The sequence below is a fragment of the Thunnus thynnus genome, chromosome 5 (genome assembly GCF_963924715.1).
Source record: "Thunnus thynnus chromosome 5, fThuThy2.1, whole genome shotgun sequence".
NCBI classification, from domain to species: Eukaryota; Metazoa; Chordata; class Actinopteri; order Scombriformes; family Scombridae; genus Thunnus; species Thunnus thynnus.
Window position 1 is genome coordinate 14,993,428 of NC_089521.1, and position 24,692 is coordinate 15,018,119.

Below are 24,692 nucleotides of genomic sequence, written 5' to 3' on the forward strand. Positions count from 1 at the left end.
TTTTAACTGCTGCTCCAGTCCAGCACACCCATGGGTCTCTCATTGGTGCCACTGTATTGCTTATTCAATTGTATTGGTTTTAAATTTCATTTTAAAGTTTAAAATGCCTTTCAAACGTAGTTAATGTCTCTGTAGACAGTAGATGATAGTTAATATGTTTGTCTGCAGCCTGTTCCCCTCTAAAGCTATGGCACATCAGTGGATAAAATAAAGATGATAAAGGCGGGAAGAGACGCTTCACCCTGTTGAGAGAGTATGAGTGTTTATGTGAAGGTGACCCTGCACCCCCTCGTCTTTGCCGTGCAATAAAAACAACTTAGTGTGCATTTCTTCCCCAACAATAAATGCACAAAGCAGAGAGTCAATGAGGGAGGCAGTGAGCTAAATCCATATAAGCTCTATTGAAATTCCCCGTCTGAGTGCGCAGACTGCCTCGCGTTATTGTATTTTTGCCTTCTGTTGTTGGCAGTCTGCTTTAGGATGCTCATTACTTTCTGTCTCTAATGATGATATAAAGTAATATCCTTTTCCCCCTCTTCCTCCCCTCACCCAGTGTGCACACACAGGGTGCAAATATATTTACAGACAGTTTGGGGAAGCCTGGATAGATGCTTTTGGTGTGCAGAATCACACTTAATGCTTATTTCATTCATGCTTGATGGAGTTGCTGTAGCTGATCAAGCCATATTTTTTCTCTGAGCCATATACACCACAATGATGCTCAGACCAAAGGGCTTTATTACAATGCTGTTAGGGGCTCATGTAAGCACACCTCCTGCTAACACTGAAGTGTGAGCAGCGGCTACCCAGACGCTGAAAGCATTCGCTGCACTGTATCCTGTCAAGACAAAATCTCAGAGTGCCGATGAGTCGATTGAAGTGACTCCAAATTTAGATGCTGCAGCTCAAAGCTTTGACAGCTGATGGATTTTCTTTTTGTTCTTCTATCACTTCTATTCTCAAAGGACGATCCAAAATAATGAACTGCTCTGATCTAGATATAGATAGACGAACATTGGAAAAAAAAATTTAGTGCATGATTTATCCTGTACACACAAAAAAATAGTCCTTATGTAACAAAAAAAAAGCTACAAGGTGACAGATTTTTGTTATATTTGAAGGCGACTTCAGTTGATTTTACTATTTAGTACACCTGTAAAACAGAGAGGAGTTAATCTGCTGGGGTGGTGTTTTGTTGGAGTGAAAACTTGCAAACTCTCAGTCCTCCATAGGGCATGCTCCCTCAACTCTGAACTACATTTTCAGTCAGCCACGGTCCTCTTAAAGCTGCAGTTCTGACATTCACCAGCAGAGGCATAAATAAAGCAAAGCAGGGATTCATTTCCCTTCTGGGTGTATAATCTCCTAATCCAGCCAGTTTCAGGATTAGACCAGTACTCTTTCTACAGTGTGGTGGTCTTTAATAATCATCTAGTCTGCACCATCTGCTTAGAATTAGTGTCACAAGCATCTGCTGTTAACAGAATGTACAGTATGACCTAAATGTCAAGAAAGTGAAGTAAATAAAGTGACATTCAAAGTGAATCCACTGCTCTTCATGGATTATTTACTGGTTGCAAATGCACAGAGGTTGTATACTGTAATATTGTTTGCTAGGGATGATACTCACTATACAGAAGCACATGCATGTCCTCATAACACACACTCACACACTTTCTCTCGCACTCACAGGCACTGCTGAGAGTGGCAGTAAGAGGGACTGTCATCCTCTGTAGATTTGGAGGAGCAGCTCTTGACTTCTGTGTTAAATATTGAATGAAACTTTACTTCACTGGCCTCGGAGAACCGTGCAACCATGAAATAGTAATGGCAACAAAAGGATTTGTCATTCTCTGCTGGACTTGGATTTATGTCATCATGGCAATTACGTAATGGTGACCAGCTTGAAGAGGCTGGAGTTTTTATAAACAGAAGTGCAGATGCTGAATGTGGCTGTTTTCACATAACAACTTTTAAAAAAAACAGTTGTAATGAGACAGAGTACATGCTGTATTTCTTCACTGCTAGTTGTGCGTGAATGTGCTACTGTACATGATAAGGTAGTGAAGGTAGGTCAGATTAACCCAGTATGAGGCCTTGTGGCAAAAAATGTGCTGTGGCCCCCATTTAACCCTGTCATTTGTCGCACTCTCTTGAAATAATTTACCGTATAAGCCTTAAAGTAGCTATAATGAATAATTTTACATCAACAATGGATCACATGACTACTTATATATGAGAGGGGACGCTTATAATGATGAACTCAGAGAAATATCACCCAACTCTGCAGTTTCTCTCGGCTTTACATAGCGCTTTGGCATCTTTCAGCTCATTGTTTTGGTTTTCTGGCCCACAACCTTATTGTTTTGTTTCAGTCTCAACTCTCTCATCAGCATTGTTTCTCACTGCAGCAAAAAAGCTCTAAAAACCCTACTGTGCCCCACCTGCACAGGACCAAATGACAGCCAGAGAGATTTAGCAACTAGCTTATGAACATATTTGAGTATTTATTAGCTAAAGAGAGAAAAAAATTTCCTGAAGGACCAAACCAAAGCTAAAAGGAGAGTGAGCAACAAAAACAAGAACTCCAAATGAATACTAATGTTGCTCTGTCGCTGCTCTATGCTTACATAGGCAAATGTTTGCTAACAAATATAGTATGTCATTGTTGTTTACAGCTTGTTTTTGCTGCCCCAAGTGGCCAGAAACTCAGTGAATACAGGTTTAAAACTAGTATAGCTGAGGGGCCCCTCTACAAGATGGATCCTCAAGATTATGTAATAATTCCCATCATTTCAGTTTGTAATATGACTTAGTGTTTCCTACATTAACAAATATATTTTGGCTTTTGGCCTCCCCTAAAGGTCTGGGGCCAGTTTCCATGGATACACACAAATCTGGATTGCATATTCCCTGAAAAGTAATAATATCATGAAGTTGTGTCTCTCTTTCAAATATGGGTTTCTTCTAGGTTTGATAAGATGCTGCACAGTAAGCAAAAAAAAAAAGTCTTGAGGACGATTTTCCCGATTTGTCCAAAACAGGCTTGCAGGTAAATAAAAAAACTATAGGCTGAGGTGTATCTATACAGTATAAGTAGAGTTAATGTTCCTCCTACATGTCATTGCCTGTGTGTGATCACAGTGAGCCGGAGGAAGCGCCCCTGGCAGTGTAGTGGGAGCGAAGCGCCTCCTGTTATTTCCCCTCCTCTCCATCCTTTTACGCCGAACCAGAACCATTCATCTCTCCCCTCCTTCAGGCTTCACATCCGGGTCATCCGCCAGTATCTGTCTCTTGCGTCTGTGTGTCTGACAGTGTAATAATTATTTCATCCGCCGCCGTGCTGTACTGCAGCCCTCTGCCCGACTGCGCGGCTCGCCGAGCGGACACTGCGCCTGGCGTGCACCGGTGATGATGGAGCCACGGGCGCTGTGAAGCTGCAGCCGGTCGCACAAAGGCAGGGATGACACGGTAGGAGGCTTTTGTATGGGCCAGCCCGCGGTGATTAACTCGCCCTAACGATGTCTAAGAGCCTCAAGAAGAAAAACCACTGGACCAACAAAGTCCACGAAGCGGTGATAACCCGGGGAAAGGAAGGAGAGCTGGGGTTCGAGCTGAAGGGGGGCGCGGAGAACGGCCAGTTCCCCTACTTCGGCGAGGTGAAGCAGGGGAAGGGACTGATCCAGAGCGGCAAACTGGCCCAGGATGAGCTGCTGCTGGAGGTCAACGACATGCCAGTGGCCGGGCTCACCACCCGGGACGTGCTGGCTGTGATTAAACACTGCAAAGACCCTGTCCGCTTCAAATGTGTCAAACAAGGTGAGACATGATGAACATGAGAGGGGCCAGGAGCGCACAGCCGCGCGGATATAAGAGGCGGGGAGGAGTGTGTGTGTAGTGTTTGTGGACGTGTGTGTGTGTGTGTGTGTGACTGGTGTGATTAAGATGTCATTTGTGCAGTCATCTGTCAGTCTGCACTAAAGGGAGAAGCCGTGTGTTTAGGTGGGCAAAGCACAAACCTATGCTTAGGCCTGTTTTGTTGGTGAAATGTGATTACGAGCCGCAATGATGGGTTCAGTCCACCAGGATCAGTAACTATAATGATTATATCGCAACCGGGAGCAGCCGCCGTTTGTTTATCACAGTGTCGCTGGTTTGATGCCACAGCCTGGAGGGGGTGTGTCCGTTTAGGCGTGATGCCACAGCCTGCGGTTTTCTCCTTATTTTGGTCGAAAAGACAGGGCTGGTTTCAGCAAACAGGCCTGCGCCGTGGATGAAATGTTTTTCTGTTGCTGCTGTAGACAGACAGGCTTCACACTAAAACACACAGACTCTGCTGGCTGCCTGTCCACATTACCACTACTGTTATTACTGCGTAATTACGCACTGATTGAAAAAAAAAGAAACCTATGTAGCCTATTTACTGAAGAGCCTGCGGTCATATTGATCAGATCTGGTTCTGTAGTCAACATGGTTTTGCTTTAACTCCCGCCCCCTCCAAATTTCACACACATACACACACTCACAAAGTGTTTTGCTTATGAAACCTTGCTGAATTCAGAAGTGGAAAATAATTGTCCAGGTCTCTTGGAGTCATGGTTTGATGAGCCTTTGAGTGTTTTGTTATTGTCAGCTGGTGCAGTGTTTTGTATAATTACCGAGGCCTCTGAAGCTGGCTTGTTGTGATGTTTCTGAGCATAGCTGTGGGGTTTATGGCAACAGTGTTGACTGAGTGACCTGCTTCTGTCAGCCAGTGTAAAAGCTGACAGGGTCTCTGTATATGACTAGAACATTGGATTGAAGAAGCAGCGGAGGAGATAGTTATCATCACACCCTCTGAGGCTCAGTTTAAGTCCTAATAACTGGCTAAAAGGGGCTGAGTTCTCAGCCATGAAATGAGCATTACAGTGGCTTCTTTCTGGGACACGAGTAAAGCAAAAATCAAACACTCAAACCGCTTTTTATTTTTGGACATTGCAGAGTTTGCTCCGAGAGGATTTGTCTTCACACTCCTCGCCTGTATGCTCGCTCTCAATCTTGGTGTTTCCACGGGTTGCGTCAATGTGATTGATTATTGAGTTAGAGCTGCTGACAGAGTAAGAGCACGGTCTTGTGATGTGTGAGGGGTTAAATGCTAATGCACATGTATCTCAGACAGGTCTGTTCTCTCCCTCCTTCCCTCCCTCTCTTATCCATTTAAACATGAGTCTGTTTAACTACCCACCTCACACTGTTCTCCAGCTGAATGTGGTCTTTGCTAAGAACGTCCTTGAGCACTCTGCTGTTTGTGCACAGCTTGTTGTCCCTTTCACCGTGTATTTTTTGGTCTTGTCTTCTCTCTTGCTGTCATATTACTGTTCAACTTAGGACTGGGCAATATGTCAAAATTATATTGGTATCGTGATGTTAGACTAGATATCGTCTTAGATTTTGGATATCGCGATATGGCATAAGTGTTGTCTTTTCCTGGTTTTAAAGGCTGCATTACAGTAAAGTGATGCAATTTTCTGAGCTTACCAGACTGTTCTAGCTGTTCTATTATTTGCCTTTACCCAGTTAGTCATTATATCCACATTACTGATGATTATTTATCAAAAATCTCATTGTGTTAAGATTTTGTGAAAGCACCAATAGTCATCCCTACAATATAGTTGCAATATCGATATTGAGGCAGTGTTTCCCGCAGATTGAGACTTTACTTGTGGTGGTGGGTGGCACGGTGTGCGACGGGCTGGTTCAGTAATAAACTAGTCAAACAAAGGTTTATGAATAACAAAGTTTAAGAGTTTTTTCTAGGAAAATACAAAAAATTCAAAACATTTTTAGTGCTTTCACCCACATCTTTTGGCCTTAAGCAGTGGTTGGAGTTTTTTTTTAAGACAGCTGGTGTCTGTTTCTGGTCTTCATTCAGCCTCTTGTTCCCCACAACTGTCATGTGATGTCATGATGATGTCAAACACCACTCCGGTCTTCCTCTTAGGAGGGTCCTGTCTATAGTACCAGCAGAGATGTTAAGGTGTTGAATGGTCTGTGGTCAGTGCTGACTCCTTGAGACTTGTAGACTCTGGTTAGATGTTCTGACAGTTCAGCCATGTAAGAGAGGAGCTCAGTTCTTCTGCGTTTTCATCAGAGGGATCAGGATTCAAATTAAGTTCCAGGGTGATTGTTTTACCCTCCAAAAAGTCTCTGCTGTGGAGGCTGGGCGAGGGAGGAGGCGTACTTTCCAAAAGTACAGGAACTCTTGGGGTGGGGTTTGCAGTGATGACTGTCACTGATTGGTGAAAAACACATTGTGGCTGCTTCCACTTTTGTATCGCTTCATTCACAAAACAAGGAAGTGCTCTATTATCGATTTGGGACCAGTTTAGGATGAGGTGGGGACATTTCTCTTTGTTTGTTAACATTAAGAGTAAAGTTAGACTTTGTTGTCAGCTTCCTGATTGTTTTAAAAAAGACGAGAGAAAAAGAGAGTTAGCATGACTGAGCTGAGAGCACAAGAGAGAGAGAGACAGCGTGACGATGGTCGAGGGAGGAGAGGGAGCTGTGGTAGTGAGAACAAAGCAGTGAATGAGAGAAATAAAACGTTATTTTCTGATTGTTTCACAATGGTTACATTCTAAAGCAGAAATAAATAACCATCAAACACTCAACAGATGATTTACTGAGGAAACAGACGCCATTAGTTTAATTTTCCTCCTCTGCATTTCTGCTTTTCATTCTTTCATTACATCCAACTAATGCAGCAGTAAATACAAAGACAACAGGGTAAATCTGTGTTGTTTTGAATTCAGATTTTATCGACCTGGGCATGCCGCCCAAGTAGAGCCTATGTATGGGAAACACTATGAGGTATTTGGTCAAGAATATAGTGATATTTGATCTTATTAATATTGCCCAGTCCTACCGACTTCCATCAGGGTGGAGAGTAGAGTGTATTTATGGCAGTGTGCTTGCAAACAGCTGCTGACACACTCACGGCCCCACAGAGGAATCATCTAGAAGCAGTCCAGTCACTCGGCTCAGATGCCACACACGGCCAAATAAGAGATGGATGTCCTGGCTGGGTACATAATCATGTCTGGCTGCTCATGCACACACACTTACACATTTTAACAGGCTATTTTCAGTCAGGTGGAAATCTTCCTTCTGTACCTGAGGGAGTACAGCGGTGACAGCAAGGCCTGATGGACCTCCAGAGCGAGGTCACAGTCTCACTCTGGCCTGACCTCCTCTCACACACACACTTTATTTCATCCCACCTGATCACAGAAAATAGATACACCAGGACAGGACAGTGCTTTGTGAACACTGTGCATTTTTTTGTGTTACTGATGCAGGCTCAACCCACTTCTGGGATAGTGTATAGGCCGAGCCATTAACACAGACGCCAACAATTTTCACAAGTCCTGCGTTGGCAAGTTAGCATGCAGGTGTGAGTTTTGAACTGATGCGAGGGTGTATCAAGTTACCATTTAATAGTGTTGCCTACTGTTAACTGTCTTATATAGATCTCTATCTATTAAACAAATTAATCAGTCAATCAGTCATTGCACTCTGTTTTTGTTCTGCAGAGAAATTACTTAAATGTGATAGTTGAACTGCCAGGAAAGAAACATGGTTTGATTGTGTCTCTCAAGAGAGCTGTTATTTATTCCCCTGCTGTGTGTGTGTGTGTGTGTGTGTGTGTGTGTGTGTGTGTGTGTGTGTGTGTGTGTGTGTGTGTGTGTGTGTGTGTGACTGCTTCAAGTGTCTCAGTTCTCAGTCATGTAAATGGATGTGCTGTAAATAAACCTCAGCTAATGGCAATATAACAACATAACACCAAATTTCACCATAAAATCAAATCAAAACAAAAAGATTCCCACATCAAGGCTAAGGCATTTGTGGTTTTAAAAAAATATTGTTACGATTTTTCTTTTTAAACGCGGGGCCTGCAAATGATTTCTTGTCTCTGTCCATCTGTACGTAATTATCAGATAAACATCTCTGGTTCGCGTTCATCTCCTCATCAGCAGCAGGCAGGAGTGAAGTGCAAACGGCTGCTTGGCTCAGTGATGCAGATTTATAAAAGTGCCATGAAGATCACAACCGCCAAGAGGTGTTAGAACAGTATGGAGAGGAAGGAAGTGTGAAAGAGTGTGTGCGTGTGTGTCTGTGTGTGTGTGTGTGTGTGTGTGTGAGTGTGTGAGTGAGAGAGAGAGAGAGTGAGAAAGACAGGTGGAGTTTTAAGAGCAGAGTATGGTGAAAGTGTGAGAATACGCACTTAAGGAAACGGGGTAAATTCCATCTTGTGATATTTTCAGATTAGTGCTTTCTTTATAATTATGATCTCTTACATGTCATGAAGACTAAAGCACAGACAAAATGTTAGCCCTGTCTTTATCGTTTCCTTCTCCGTAATTGAGCAAAATAATCACAGTTTATGTAACTGGACATCATGTTAAAAAGTGGTTTTATATTTTGGGTTTTCTCAATTCATTTTCCAATTCTGCACATTAGTTAGTTTTTCTGTTTATTCTCAGTTTTTGGAAAAAATGGAAATATAATTGAAGAAAAAAATCCCAGAATTGAAGACTAAATAATCCAGCTCTTCTTTTAGATACCTTTAATTGGCATTAATCTTGCGTCATAAATAGCTATGGAGCAAATACGCTGATATAAATAATCATGTCAGCTATTTTTAGTGTTGTATTTTTTCATTCAGAGAATATAAGGGCCGTCATCCCAGGCTAAATCCACAACAAATGATGCTCTGATTTTCATAACAATGAACAGAATATCAAAAAGCTCTTCTTTTAAACCTACCTGAAGGTACTGAGGCCTGGATAAGAAATGCAGACTTAAAGCAACAAACATGTCACTGCATGCTGATATTGCCTGTTTGAAATGTAATTTTCTCCCTTCCAAATTGTGTTTTTGCGTCTCAGAGAGGAGCGCGGAGGAGGAAGACCCCAGGACGTTTTATTCAGGGTTCATGAGAACAATATGTGGTGTTTTGTGAGGGGAAAAAACAACATGAATTCAAAATGTTAACATGCCCTTTAACATCTAAGTGGAGCACAGCCAGCCTCTGTCACACTGTGCGGCAGCTCTCGGCCACTGCCTATATAGGCCAGGCCAGGGAGCCGCTATTTAGTAATGAAACTGTAAACAGAAATGCAGCAGGGGACTATACCTGCTTTATCTGAAAAATAATTCTCTCATAAAGGATAGCTCTAGTGATATTTTATATTTTTCTTATTGTCAACAAATCCCAAACCAGTAATGAGCTGACACACTAACACATTTTATCTGTGAAGTCAAAGCTTGACAGCTTATTCCTCTTTGCCACGGAGCTCCATTGTTGTCCACAATCCATCAAAAACACATCAGTGAGCCGCACTGTTGCACTGAGTGACACGTTCCTTCATTATGATGAACATGGAAACTGTAGTTTATTTCAAGTCAATCCCACCTACATCATCCTGCTGCTGTAAATACTCACTAGAGCATCAAATTCGCAGCTAAAAAAAAAGTTCCTAGCAAATACGCTTTTCCCTCCTGTTTGAGTAATGTTTAAAAATGAAACTGCAGCATATATTCATGACCTGTTTTTAAAGATTTAGGTCTTCAGTAGAGATGACTGGCCGAGTCACACAGACAATGTAGGGGAACCAGGAAAGTGTAGGTCTTTTCATGGGACACAGAATACAGAATACTGCTGGCCTTATTCTTTAAGCTGTAACTTCATGACCCTCACATTCACTGAATACAGTCAACGATGTGACATTTAAAACTGCCTGCGTCATATTAAATAAAGCCTTAGCCTTCATTTGAAGTTTTTGAGTTTTCTGACTCGATTGCCCAATTCCTGCCAGTCCTCTTATGCGGGCACAGTATGGAGGGACAGATGGAGCAGAGGCAGAGAAGGCGACCTTCTTCTCCTCTCTTGTCGCTTTGTTGATGAGAAGCTTGAAGAATCAGTGCATAACATCCTGTCTGCTCTGTTGGTATTAATAACTCGCCAAGAGATGAGTTCTTTCAGAGGCGGACGATGATTTTATTGAGGCTAGAAGCTGCTGGAGCTCAGCTCAAAGGATCAAACTCAAGCTCAGCCAGCCAATGACCGAATATGTAACTGGTCCAGTTAAGTGAATTAGGTCAATGTAATTTTCCTCAGTGTGGATACACTGCATAGAACAACCTGGGACTGTGCTGCTGCATGTGTTTGTGAAATGTAGATACGAGTAGTGTGTGTGTGTGTAACATGTGATTGAAAGAAGGCTTTGGCACACCATTTTTACATAAAGATCACTGTCCTTCAATCACAATAGCATGAGAGTTTCTACCAAGCATGATGATGTGAAATGTATAATAATAATAACATATTCATTTATTTTAGTGATGCTGGTGTGTGATTTTGACGCCTTGCCTTTACGTGTTGAGTGAGCTGGAGATCTGAATGTCGAGACACAGTTTGCCCTCAACAACTGAGCTGTCGTCTGAAGAAATGAGTCAGGTTACCAAGGGGTTTTCCAGAACAGCACAGAACTTTAAGTGATGGATCACCATGGCGACGTGACTATATGTGAGGTCATATGTTGCAGCAGAGGCTGTATTTGACATAAATAGGATGTTGCCATTAAAAGCATGTGAATGTGTGTGTGTGTGTGTGTGTGTGTGTGTGTGTGTGTGTGTGTGTGTGTGTGTGTGTGTGTGTGTGTGCATTATGCTGAGAGTGGTAGAGTATGCATACATAATGCATAATATGCATACATATCCTCATTGTGGGAATAAGAATAAGAAATGGCTAGGTTTGGGGCACAAAATTAGCAGCAGCCACCAGCCAAATGCTGGTGAAATATGCAAATGGCTGGTAGATTTGCTTCACTCACCAGCCAAAAACACAATGCTAATCTACTTAGTGGCTGGTAAAATTTGAACATTCGCTAGTCATTTGGCCAGTGGACAAAAAAGTTAATTTTGCACCCTGATTAGGTTGTTCCCTGTGTGTAATGTTTTTGCAGGGAATCAGCTGTTCTGGTAAAATCACATGACCAAAGACAGCAGGACAGAAGTATATCAGAAATGATCAATCTCACTAAAATAAGACTTGCTTAGTCCATTAGTGCTCTATAGCAGCCACTTGTATTTGTTTCTTTCCTTTTTTCTCTTTTGTTTGTTGGTTTGTTACTATGGTATTAATGTGCTTGGCTGCACTTTTTGCATTTTTATATATAAATCAAATTGGTTTTTGGCTTTTTCTTTGCAACCTTTTGGCACTGTGTGGAGTATATTTATATTTTGGACCTTTTTACTCTACCCTCTGAGAATTTCTGCAATCTACCAAGTTGTCTGTTGTTGCTGAGCCAAAAGAGATGAACAGCACTCCCTTGTCGTTTTACATTTTAAGACCAGAAATATCTAGTAAGTAAGTAAACTTTATTTCTATAGTGCCTTTCAAACTCAGAGTTACAAGGTGCTTCACAGGAACACATAAAATATATAAACACCAGAAAATGACAACAAGATTTTAAAGGAATTGTCAAACATAAAGAATTATAACAAAATATAAAAAGAACAACACAAAACCATTGGAGTAATAAGTTATAAAACGCCAGCCTGTACTGGTTCGTCTCATCTGACCCGATGCTGTTCCACAGTGTTGGATCCCCCATTATCTTAAGCCTGGACCATAATATATTACTGGACAATAATGAATTATTATTGTTGTCGAAAGCTAATTTTAACAATATTATATGGTGAGTTGTTTAATTTATATCAATGGATCCATTTTTATAAGCTCATCATTTGTTGTGTAAGTAAAATCTACATTTATAAGGTAATTAGTAAATACAGCTCTCAGATTGATGTAAGTGACATAAAAGGACAGCAGAGTCTACCGAACTGTAGTGTTGGAGAAGTATAAAGTAGCATGAAATAGAATATTAGTCCTTGAGTAAATGTACTTCCACCACTGGGAAATAGTCACTACACTCCGTGTCACTGGGACTCCTTTGCGAGATCCCAGCACTCTGGTCCCTTCTTGGCCTCAGTCAGGCTACAGGTGGGAGGCTTTGTTGCGTTCACTGTAACTGGGAGACACAACCATCTCTCATCTCCAGAGATGGAAGCAGTTGGGACATCTGGCTCATCACAACTGCTGCATTGATGTGAAATGAAAGTTATGCAATCTGTGTGTGTTCCATCTGCTGGCACACACACACTTACAAATTCACATACATGAGCGCTGCTTTCAAAATGTCATGTACTGTATGTAGCTAACTTTCTGTGTGTGACAGGGAGTCAGGTCTGCGCTGAAACAAGAGTCCCCCCTCCCTCCCAGTTTCACAAAATCATATCTTATTCAGTCAGGCATGGCAGCACAGAAGGCAGCGGATGGTTTTCTTTCATCGGCATAGTGTAGATTAGCCAGAAGCGCTAATCTGATAGCTTCACTGTAGGCTTCAGATCTGAATGAGAAGGATTAAAAAAGCTGGCGTCAGGGGGGCTGCTCCAGCTGCAGCACTGACACTGGCGGATGGCTAACAACAATGTTCTGCGATTTTCTGACTTTCTAAAGAGGCTCACCGTCATTCCTGAGCTGAATATCTTAGATTGGAGCCAACGTGTGTTTGGATATCCTCACATACACAGTATTATGTTGAGCTAAAGCCTTCTTTACACAGTCACACCTCAGCTGTCTCAAAATCCTCTAATTTGTCTACTTTGCTTTATCCATATGCAAACCTTTGTTTTTATATTTCTTGAATAAGAGATAATGGATTTTAACTGAATTCACCTCCTCATTGTACTTCAAAAAGCGCCTCAGTTGAAATGCATCAGTATTTAATATAAATTAAATGAAATAAAGGACTGTAAATATATTCACTTAAATTGCATTCATGAGCTAATCATGTCCATTGCAGCAGCAGGCAGCTTCCTGTTTAACTGTAAGAAATCTCATCCTATATGTTCAAGTGCCTCATTTGCATTCATGATAATTTTATCACTGTAGTTGATGCTTCCTACCAGTAGAGGACAGTAGCTCTCTAATCAGTTCGTCTTCAGAAGGCCTGAGGCAGCTTCCCTCCCTGCACTGACACTTACTGGCAGTTTATGGTCTAGTTTGAACTTTCACTTCAATATGATAAAGGTTCAAATCTTTAGCGGTGTCAGTCATTTTCTCGTCTGATAGTTGTTGCTGTCCATGGTGCTACTGGTGTGTTACTGGTGTCACTGGTAGACTGGTGACCAGAGCATTTTGACAGAGTTCAGTCTGACTGGAATAATTTTGCTGAGTTGAACTGTTATGTGAAACAACTCCACTGTTTGAGACGGAGGTATGAGATTAATGTCTGGAATGACCAGCGTGTGAGTGTCCCTTATTCCCCCAACAATTACACTGTACCTGAATTACCTCCTGTACATCATGTGTGTGTGTTTCCATTTGTTTGTGTTTTAAACAGACATATTATACAGTCCACATTAGTCAGTCCACCCAAAATAAAAATAAAAAAACATTTTCTCACTTTTGTCTTGTGGCATTATCGTTCTGTTTTATTTGTCCAGATTTTGAGACATTCAACTCAAATTTAAATTAGTTTTGAACAGCAACTCGACTTCCTAGAAACAATGTTCTTACTCTGTCAACACTTTTCATATTGACTGTTTCTTTGTTGAAAATGGTTTACATTCCTGTAAATTATCCAGGACAAGAAAACTGTTTCTGGAAAAACACATTGCTGATAAATTTTTAATGTAATTTTTCAATGCTGTGAGCATCACAGTCTCACCAGTACTGTGGTGAGGCTGAAATGAAAGACAGATATTTCAAATTTGGGCTTTCTTGTTATTTGTGTGAACCGACCTTTTATTCCATCTATTTTTTTAAATGTCCAATATCTCTTTCTGAGGTTTGCACTTGCTACTACACCATTTTGTCAAAACTGTGGGGCTTCAGGGGCTCTAGGCTTCAACAGGCTGAAAACAGATGTGTCCCTGTTGAAATCCAGGTGATAACAACCAGCTAAGCAACAAAGACATTGTTTTTCACAGTTAATAAAGCACATATTGTATTTAGATCTGTTACAACGTTTCATTTTAGCACTCAAATCAATAATCTGTTAGCTGTGTCGGATCCGAGTCTACATTTTATTGTGATTAGCTTCAATGAATGAAGTCTTTGGGTTAGAGCAGTCTATATGATGACATAATGAAATGACAATCACTGTGCTGATGAGTCCGAGCAAAACGTCCACCGTGTAAAAAAGGCTCTAAGTAGTTTTCCACCCGACTTGTTAGGATGTGAGTTATGACCGCCTCTCGCAGACTTTATCTGCTGGGTGTGTATAATATTCCTGTTCATATAGTTCATCCTAACATGTTGTAATGAAGAAAAGAAAAGAGCAGTCAGGTCAATATAGTTGAGCTGAATTCAATTCATTTTGGTTTGGATTTAGGAGCATGAAGGACCCCTTAATCACTACAGACAGGCTTTATTAGACTATCAGACCATAGCAGCCAAATGAAGCATTGGAGAGGAGAATCATTACGGTGCTTAGAGGGCGGCCTTCTCTCAGCCACGATTATTAATTTTTTGTATTGACCAGGAACACACCCTGCTGCCCCTGCTGGTTTTAACCCCTCAGGTTATCGACCACTGCGCCCCCAAACCAATGAGTTTCTTATTACTCTCTGTTGCCTCTATGGCTCTGTCTCTCTTTTCTCCCCATTATTGTTCTCAACTTTCCGCTGCTGTTGAACTGAAGCATTTGAGCCCACACACACCTCTGCCCTTCCTCCAGAGTTTTATTTCATGCCTCTTCCTCCATCCTCTATCGTCTTCTTTGCAGCTCTCGGTTGATGTGTACTTAAATTCTCATTAAGATTCATCCTGCTTGTTGTTCCTGATAGAGTGTGAGTAGCGCTGCTTGAACTGGAGAGTGCAATCAGGGGTGACAAACACCCCTATGAAGCTACATTTAAGACAGGAGCCGTCGCATACACACTCTTTGTGTCCATCAGTAGCCTATTTATCTCATCTGCATAGAAATGCGAGGTGAGGGGAGACAAGGAATTTATTCACCCGTTGTAGGAGGAGGAGGGTGGTACGCGGAATATTAGGCTTGGCAATTCCTATAACCTTCCTCCTTTAATCTTTAAGTCTCATTTGTAGTGTGGGCTTGTTTCTCTTTATAGTGACTCGGAGGTTGTAAATGTGTGTCTGGCCTTGATTACGGCGCTGTAGAGAAAGACATGGAGGAACATCATCATTAAGACTAGTCTGAGGATAGGGTGGGATCAATATTAAGACCTTTAGGAGAGTGACTCTTGTCATTTACTATTAATAATGGGCCTTGCCGCCTGCTGTAATAATGCCATTAGGAGAACTGGAAACAGATACTTCATCCACAGCTAAATGGCTATCACAGTATACCCACATGTAGAAACTCAGCACATACAGTATAATTCACATCCACACTCTGTCTCTCACTCACACACTTAAACGGGTCTTCTGAGGTTCAAAGCTCAAACTATCTCGTCCTAATTGGAACTGTAAAACAAGAAAAAGTAGACTAGGTGAGATTAGGATAGTCTTAACTGGCCCACTGGAGAGGTGGATGACGAGAGAAAGAGAGAGAAATTGGGAAGCTCAAATCTCAGATGGGAAAAAAGGAGGGACAGAGACGAGAAATGGAGTAAGGACCAAAAAGGATCGTTGTTAAAACAGATAGGGCTGCAACTATTTCATAAATCTGCGATTTTTTTCTCAACTAATCAATTAATCATTTGGTGAATAAAAGATCAGAAAACAGTGAGAAATGCCCATCACAATATCCTAAAGCCCCATGCGACAACTTGAAATGTCCCCAAAATATTTGATTTATTATAATGGAAGAAAAAACATTTGAGAACCTGGAACCATCAACGATTAATGGATTATCAAAATGGCTGCCAATTATTCTCTGTTGATCGACTAATCGATTAATCAACCATCTCTTAAAACAGAATAGTTTGAATGTATGAGAGAAATGTTCTTTAAAGCCACAAGGGGCCTGGTCCAAAGAAATCAATGTAATGTAGATGAGATGATCCAACTTCATTCCAAAATAGAGCACAATAAAAGAAAAAAATAGAATAAAAAGCTGCAAATGAGTGCAAAGTATTAATGAAGTGCGTTGTCATGGTTACAGTGTTAGGAAATAAACTTCACAGCAGTGCTTCCCAAACTTTTATTATTCTATCGAAATTATTTGTAATAACCTTCATACATGGTTGGTTTCGTTTCTCATAGTTCATATAAAGTTATCAGCATGCAGGAGAATCTACGGTGGCTGCGAAAGACCCTCTCTAGAGCTGGCGTTTAGTTTGTCTGTTCTGGGCTACTGTAGAAACATGGCGGTGCAACATGGTGGGCTCCATGGAAGAGGACCCGCGCTCCGCCCTACTCTGCCTCTGATTGGCTAGTGCTTGTTGGCTTTGTTGGTTAGGTTGGTTAGGTTTAGGCATGAGATGGTTAAGGTGAAATATCAGGATCAGCCAATCAAAGGCAGTGTGGGGCGGGTCTTTGCAGAATGCAGGTGGGGGGAAAAAATAACACACTCGCTCCCTCTGTAGATATAAAGGGCTCGTTCTAAGGTAACAAAAACACTACGATTCTTATTTTCAGGTGATTAAAGACAATGAAAATATACTTATGGATATTATACTCCATTTCTGCCAAACCTGTTCAGCTAGAGGCCACTAAATTCTACACACTGGTCCTTTAAGGCGTGTAGGAGAGTGTAACTCGAGTTTAGAAAGAAAGAAAGAAAGAAAGTCTAAAATGGCAACAAGGAAGGTACGTTTAATTCATTTATGTGTCTCTGAGGGTTTTGAGTTTATTTTTACAGACCTTTAGGTTAGCTAAGTTTCTGTTATGTTAATGTCTGCTATTAGCCAAGTCATGCTCCTTTTGTTTGTTTACTTTTCTGTTCAGCTCTTACGTTGGTTTAAAAGACCAGCCTTGACTGGACAATCAGTCAAGGCTGGTCTTTTATTGGCAATTTTATCAAGACCATGAAGGTGTGTTTCTCATTAGTAGTCTCATTTGTGCAAATTAAAAATTAAAGTTAAACTTATTGCTAACCTAGACACTAAAGAAGAAGACTCGCCTGCGACATTAATGGTGAACTCAAGAGCAAAAGTTTCTTGATATTTTGGATTTTAGAGATGAGCTTGCTTTATGAGTCAACAGTTTTTATTTTTACATGTTTTGCTTTCTGAATTAATCTCGTTTACCAAAATCTTGATAGCATCAGATAAACTCTTGTTTGTTTGTTTTTCAAAGGATTCAGAGTATTTTCCACAGCAAACTTGCCATAGTAGGATGAACACAGATGCAACTTATAATATTAATGATGGTTCTTTACCAATAATTATTTTAATACGATGCAGCTGTGTGAAAAAGGTCTATTCAACTTTTGTTTCCCACCACATTCTCTCCTCAGGTCATGTACGTCCTCCCAGTTGAGCCTTGACCCCAAGTTTGTTCATCTCTGCTGTACAGAAAGGTGCTTCTGTGTTACGATGTTGCATTACAAGTATAGACGAATACAGTATGAAGGGACAATGACGAATGCTGTGTGAACTGTGCAAAGTGCATGCAAAACAGGATAAACAGTAGAAGTAGGAGTAAAACTGATTGAGTTTGGTGGTACAGATTAGTGCATCATAATAGTCACTGTGTCCAGTGGTGCAGGTTGTCGGTATCAGTTGCCTGCTGATGGCGCCCCTGAGTCCATCCAGAGAGGCGTAAGGGGTTGAGAGGTATCGTCTATGACGTTCGGTAGCTTGAGCAGAATTTGGATGAAGAAGCAAGCGAAGATATATTCATCTATTTATTTCTATTTCCAGAGGTGCTGCCTTGTATATGCTCACTACCGCCTTGCATTTTTATATTCCTCTGTAGCCTGTGTGACCTCTTGTGGGAGTGCGGGCAAGTTATCGATCACAAAGTTTTGTTCTCTATGACAACCACTCCTGTACATCACTACTTCACCTCATGCTCTCACCAGACGCCCCCTAACATCAGCTCAGATGATCTCAGCCTTAAACCAGCCAGACGGCCCCTCAGTTTATTCAGTGTGGTACTGTATGTATGTGTGTGTGTGTGTGTGTGTATGTATGTATGTGTGCTTGGGATTGGATCAGTTGTGTGTTTGTGGTGCATGTCAGGTGTGTCTGTGTTTGAATGACGGAAAATAAAGGAAAGGTTTATAGGAGTGAAGGGTGCACAGGAAGGTTATATTTGATGTGTGTTTTTGACATTGATAGATTGAGAGTCTGGCCAACTTTGACATAATGTTGCACGTTGTTTACATCTCACGTTTTCTCTTGTGATCTTGGGATTATGAGAGTGTGTTTGTGTGTGTGCATGTACAGTAAGACTCTGAGTTTGCATGCGGGCATGCGTTCCCGAAGCGTGACTGCAGGGTTGTTTGCACTTAAGAGTCGAGCGGTTTAACTTTGTAAGGAGAGAAACTCAGAGAATCAATGTGGCACGACTGTGCTTCTCTCCTCCCTCGGCCTCGTGGGAGAGTGGGCATGTCAGACCTAATTATGCCTTCCCAAATCAAACAAAATGGCTCCTGTTGGTTACTACATCTATCTCCTCCCCCCTCAGGCCTAATGGTGTACATACAAACAATGCAGACTGCCTTGTTAGAGGAGAGTAGTACTCAAGAATCTGTACTGTACTGTCACTAAGAGCTGCTGATACAATAGATAAACACAGGTTGCCTGATGGCCGAGCGGTTTAAGGCAAAAAAATAACAGAATACATTTTGAAAGTTCATCCTTGACCTTGAAAATAGTAATTTGACCAAAAAATTATAAGTCAAGGTCCTTTTATCCGCTTTTTCCAAAGCTTTCAGTAACACCTGATGTGAAGTTTGATGAGTTAATGCATCTAAGTTTGCTCAGCTTCATCCATTGAGGAAGATTGTGCCATGCAATTGAAAGCTCCAGACAAAGCCAGTAAATGGACCAAGTAAAAAATGTTTGTCAAAGATTTTGTCAGTAAGTATCTTTGAGCCAGCAGATTTTCGATCATCCTGGATAAAAGTGGAAAATTAGGACCAATGCCAAATAGAGAGTATATATTGTACCCACCAGTGGCTGCAGGAATAAAAGTAACAGGCACAGAGCAGCAGAGAAAGTGATGTCAGTGTTGTGTTAAAATAGAACACCCTGGCATTGCGGTTTTGATAAAAGATTGCCTGTTCGCTCATCTTCTTGGGAGCGAGTATTTTGTATGCTGTTTAGTTTCGCCTCAGGCTGGATGCTGTTTCGAGGGAGACGGCTCATCAAGATAAGTGACAGGTGTTGGAGTGTGATCTTGACCTGTTGAGGGCGTTGAGGGCAGGATTAAGTAATTCAGTTAGCTACCTCCGGGAGAAAAGTTGCATTATTATCAGGCCTGCTATAAAGCAACTTTATTGATGTTGCGCTGTAGTTTCAGCCGTATAAATGTCTCAACGAATATGGAATGATGAATAACAGCCTTTTCTTCAACAAGCATCAGATGCAGCCTTAAATTTACATTTACATTTTGTCATTTATCCAAAGCGACTTGCAAGTGAGGCAAATATCCACCACCTGTTACAGTTAAATCTACAATCAGTGACATCATCAACAAGTTAAATGGTAAACTTAAGTTCATCACAAACAGATATTCATTACTAGAAAAAAATACATCAACTCAACAAAAACATCATGCTGCATCTGTTCTGTCGCTCTTACAAAGCTAAAACTGAAGCAATTTTTATCTCAAAAATGGAAGTAAGGTCCAAATTGACAGAGCTCTCCACTGAATATGTGGTCGCTCTGTAACAGGGGACCTGAAGAATAAGCTGAACTTCCTTTTATATTGGGTAAAACCTTATTATATTAAAAAAATACATTTGAAAGAAAAGTTAAACTCAACTTTCTCCCGGTTAAATGAGGAGGAGAAAATCCAAAATCCTCTGAGGGGATGAAACACTGTAGGCCTGACTGCTCAGCAAGAGGCAGACAGCCAGTGAGTAACAGTGATGGAGTTCAGGTCACGTCTACTTGTTCCTGTTAACAATCGTAATTGAAATAAACTACAGGCTCTTTGGTGGAGTGCTCTAAATACCAGAACAAGCCTGTGGGCTCTGCTGTTTGCTTGTTCTGGTATTTAGACCACAGACACAGTTGTAGAAGAACACCACGTTGTTAGTACAGAGGCCTGCTGGTGAACCTACATTAACATTTGAATAATGTTAAAGGATATGGCAAGTCAAACTTTATTATTAAGTCAAACTTTATTATCCCACCAGGGGAAATTTTGTTGCAGCCAGGTGTATAACATAAAAAACAATCACATAATGCAACAATTTAGACAGATCACAGGGACAAACAGTACAAATGTATGATCGCTTCAAAATGAAGACAGTGCACAAACAGGTAAATGAATACATAAAGTGCTTAGTTGCAGTGATCACAAGTGCAATTCTTTACATAATGGCTTGTGTTGTTCTAGATTTTTCTTACTGTCAACAAATCTCATGTGCAGAGCCAAACCAACAATGAATTGAAAAGTATTGTGTGTGTATCCAAAGCCTGATATATCGTATTCCTCTGTGCTATAGACCTCCATTGTTGTCCAAAAAGTATTAAAAACACATCAGTGAGCCACACCGCTGCTCTGGGTGACATGTTCCTTCACCGCAAAGATTATGGGCACATTAGTTTGTTTAGAAACGGCTCCAAAGAGTAATAACTACAATCTTATTTCAGTCTCCAGAGAGTAGTTCTGTGTAAGGCAGATGTCATTGTGCGTGACTTTGTGCTGCAGTTCTCTGAGAAATTTACAATGTAGTATGAAGTCAAGAGGTTGTGATATGTAGCACAACAAGTTAGCAAAGCTCTGTAAAAGGAGTTCCTGTGCATGCTCAGTGGCATCTTCCTTACACCAAACTAATCTCCAGAGACTGAAAACGTGATCGCTGTTATTACTCTTTAGAGCCGTTTCTAAACAATCTAATGTGCCCATAATCTTTGTAGTGAAGGAACATGTCACCCAGTGCAGCGGTGTGGCTCACTGACATGTTTTTTAATAGTTTTTGGACATCAACGGAGGTGCTGCACCGAGGAATATGATATATCAGGCTTTGGATAAGTATGTATGATCAATTCATTGTTGACATTTGTTGACAACAAGAAAAATATTTTACAGAAACACCCTGAAAAGATAAAAGATCAATTGTATTTTAATTCAAAGGAAGTAACAAGTCAGTCTAGTTAATCCAATGTCTTAGATTTACCTGCCAGAGATATGTGATATGTGTTCTAGATATAAAATATATCTTCATAGTTGTATCTTCATACTATTTTGACAGTATGCAAGAATTATCTAACAAGTGCTAAACACAAAAAACAGCTGAAGCTGATGGGGATGTCATTAGCTTTGCAGGTATTTGGTCTTAAATCAGAGAAGTGGAGAAATTGAAATTTTGACCTGATGATGGTGCTAAAATATAAACACTTTATCCTACCAAATGTCACGGTAATCCATCCGATAGTTGTTGAGATAACGTCAGTAGGTTTAATCCTTTGTGGACCAGAAATATCTGTACAAAATTTTAATGACAATCCATCTTATAGTTGAGATACTTTAGTTTGGACCAAAGTGATGATCTGCTAGTCTGGCTGAAAATGGCCGTCAACATCATGCTTACAAATATAATGTCTGATCTGTGTCTCAACAATGTTCTATCAGTTAAAGGCAAAAATGACCAACAGTCAAACAGCCATTGACATTTCACTCAAAGCTTAACAAAAACATGCTCTTTTTCTTTAAGTCTAACTATGGACTAGAGTTTTACATTGGTGACAGCCCAGAAGAGTTGGAATGAAAGACTGCTTGAAGCTCAGCACAGAAATATTGGAGAAGGCTTTTTTTTTTTGTTTTTGTTTTTAGGCCTGCATCTTTTGGTTGTGTATTCTTTTTAAATGCTGGATTTTAGGATTTTTCTCAAAGAAATCTAATGATTTTAATATGTTGGGATTTTACATTATTGTTAAGTTTCATTTGTGTGAATACACAGAATACAGTTTAGGTTGAAATGATTTAGACCCAGTGTTGCTCAGGAGTATGGCTATGCAGTGTGCAGCATTCAGCAGCTGTGTAAACAAATCTGCTTCTTTTGTGTTGCTAAGCAACAAAGGCATCAGATTGTGTTGTGTATGCTGCCAACATCCATACATCTCTCTCTGTAAAACAAATTTCTTTTTGGCCTTCCTTGGGTACAATGGAAAGCTTTAGCTGGTTGAACCAACTCCCTTGGTGTGGCCTGATGTTCCCTTTCATGCAGTCACAATGGTTTATCACTCAAATGGTTACACAGTACGGACTCACTTCTCTCTACATGTGGATCCGAGCAGCATGCTATACACTCGGAGCGCCGTTAACTTGCCCAGCAGTAACAGAACAGACATATACAAGGAGATATTGAACATATAAATTCAACAGACCAGCCCATAGAGACCCACTGTACCATTGCAGTGTGTTGATTAATAAGGAGGTGGCTGCTGTGGTGGAAGCAGCTCCACCAGTCACAGCAGTTTGTGTGTAGCAGCTGCTGCAGGGGGTGGGTGGGGGGGGGGAATATGGAGCTGACAGCTTAAATGGGCCACCATGTTGAAGTGTTACAACATGATTGGTATTTTTTGTTTGGTTTTTGTGGGATCTGTTGATGGACAGGACACTGCGTGACCTGCATGGACTTATGTAATGCTTCACTGAGCAGAAGCTGCACTGATTGCTGTCAGCCTTGATGAATTTGTGATTGATCGCGGCCGTCATCTTTTTCCCCCTTGATGTGCCACAATTTTTGGAAATCTATAAAACTGTCTTCCCCAGAATTTTCCCCGCTTTGTCACAGAGCAGCCAGCCACAGAACAAGTTGACTGTGATGTTTACAGCAGCAGGTTTAACTGTGAGGTTGCTAAATTTGAACCGTTTTTTTTTCTTTAAACACACCCATCCTCCACACTCTACTGCGCCTTGAGCTAAGAACTCATATCATGATCATATGTCTCTGTGTTGGTGTTTGTTTATTCCTTCTATTTAGACCAAACCCTGTCCGAGACGGCGCTCAAGGCATCTTTACTGGCGTCTGCAGCTGTGAGCTCATCAGCCCTCCGTGTGTGTACGAGTGTGTGTAACCTCAGCATGACACATACTGCTGCTGCTGCTGCTGCTGCCTTTCACAGTATTTTTCTCTAGATGGTGACGTTTACACAAGGTCAAGCAGGGAGAGCATCTGGTGGGCGAGACGCAGAGTATTTGAGGAATGTCAGGGAGCATCTGGGTGTGCTCACACACACACACACACACATACAGAAATACAGACACACATTTAGAAATGCTGTCATACACATAAACATTTATTTCCTATTCACTCTCAGTGTCTCCCTCTCTCTCAGCCTCTCTCCGTCTTCTGCACAAACAATTACCATACAAATGCACGAACACTCCAATGCAGTAACAGCGGCAGCAGATAGGGGCTGCTGCAGAACTGTGGAAGCTCTCTGGCCAATCCGCTGGCAGGTTGTTTGGAGCCCGGCTTCCCACTGGCACATCTCCTTCTCCTGTCTTTTCTCCCGATGGTCGTCGTCTCTCTCCATCTCACCGTGTCTCTCTACATCTCCCTTCCCCCTCACCCCCCATCACCATCTTCTTCTCTGGGATTAAAATTGGCTGCAGCCGGTTGCTGTGTGCTGTGTGCTGGAGCAGCGGTTGAGAAGCAGAGGCAGGAGGAGGACGGTGAGGTTTCACCGAAGCGGCAGGAGATGTGCGGTGGTTGGTTGCGAGGCTAGAGGACGCCTGGGAGGACAGGCTGTCTGTGGATGTATACCTGTGGAGAAAGGACCGCTTTTATCAACATCTGTGCCAGCCGCTGATGAGGTGCCTGGACTGCACTGCCTTTTTCTTTTCTCTGTCTGCCTCTCCATCTCTCTGTCTCTCTCTCTCTCTCTCTCTCTCTCTGAACATATATCTGTGTGTGTTGGTCTGCATGTATAAATATGTGTCAGTGTCTGTGCACGTCAAAGATATGGTCTATGACTGTGTGTGATTACATGGCTGTTTGACGTGATGTTTATCCATTTCAATCAGAAGGCTGCGACATTGTTAATGTTAATCAAGATTTCATCCTGTCTGCCTTTGTTTTCTGGCTCTCTCCTCTCCTCCCCTCTTCTCCTCTCCTCTCCTCCTCTCCTCTAGAGGAGAGGAGAGAGGGGAGGAAAAGAGGAGCCCTCCTCTCCTCCTCTCCTCCTCTCCTCTGCTCTCCTCTCCTCTCCTCTCTTTTCCTCTCCTCTTCTCTCCTCTCCTCTCCTCTCGCTTTCCTGTTTCTGAAGCAATTCACAGTGCTTCACAGCCTTGCTAAAATGGTGTCAGTTTACATAAGATGTTATTCCAAAAGGACTCATTGCTGCAGAATCACAGTCACCTGTGTCACCAACATACATGTATGTGTTTGCACAGCGGGAGCTCATGTAAAGAATTTCCTCTCCAATGGTATGCTGTATGTTCTCTTTAACGAGTAGGTAGGCGCTGAATTAATCTCCACCGGTAGGCCAAACGCCGTCAAGTCAATTTGGCAGGAGGTTGCTAGAGTATGCATGAGTGAGAAGACATTTCT

The 24,692-nt window shown here is 41.5% G+C and overlaps 1 protein-coding gene across 4 annotated transcripts in view; it reads left to right on the forward strand.

Moving 5' to 3' along the window:
* The window catches only part of LOC137182884 (membrane-associated guanylate kinase, WW and PDZ domain-containing protein 2-like), an 88,788-nt gene that overhangs the window by 4,798 nt on the left and 59,298 nt on the right, over positions 1 to 24,692 (forward strand). For 2 of the 4 annotated variants that reach the window (XM_067589443.1, XM_067589444.1), the window contains exons 3-4: positions 2,972 to 3,052; positions 3,145 to 3,819. The exons of 1 other annotated variant lie outside the window; for it this stretch is intronic. In XM_067589443.1, coding sequence (XP_067445544.1) covers positions 3,522 to 3,819 — 298 coding nt within the window. In that variant the 5' untranslated portion in view covers positions 2,972 to 3,052; positions 3,145 to 3,521. Of the gene's footprint in view, positions 1 to 2,971; positions 3,053 to 3,144; positions 3,820 to 23,495; positions 23,957 to 24,692 lie in introns of those variants that run through there. One more of the 4 variants, XM_067589447.1, reaches the window with a different exon arrangement.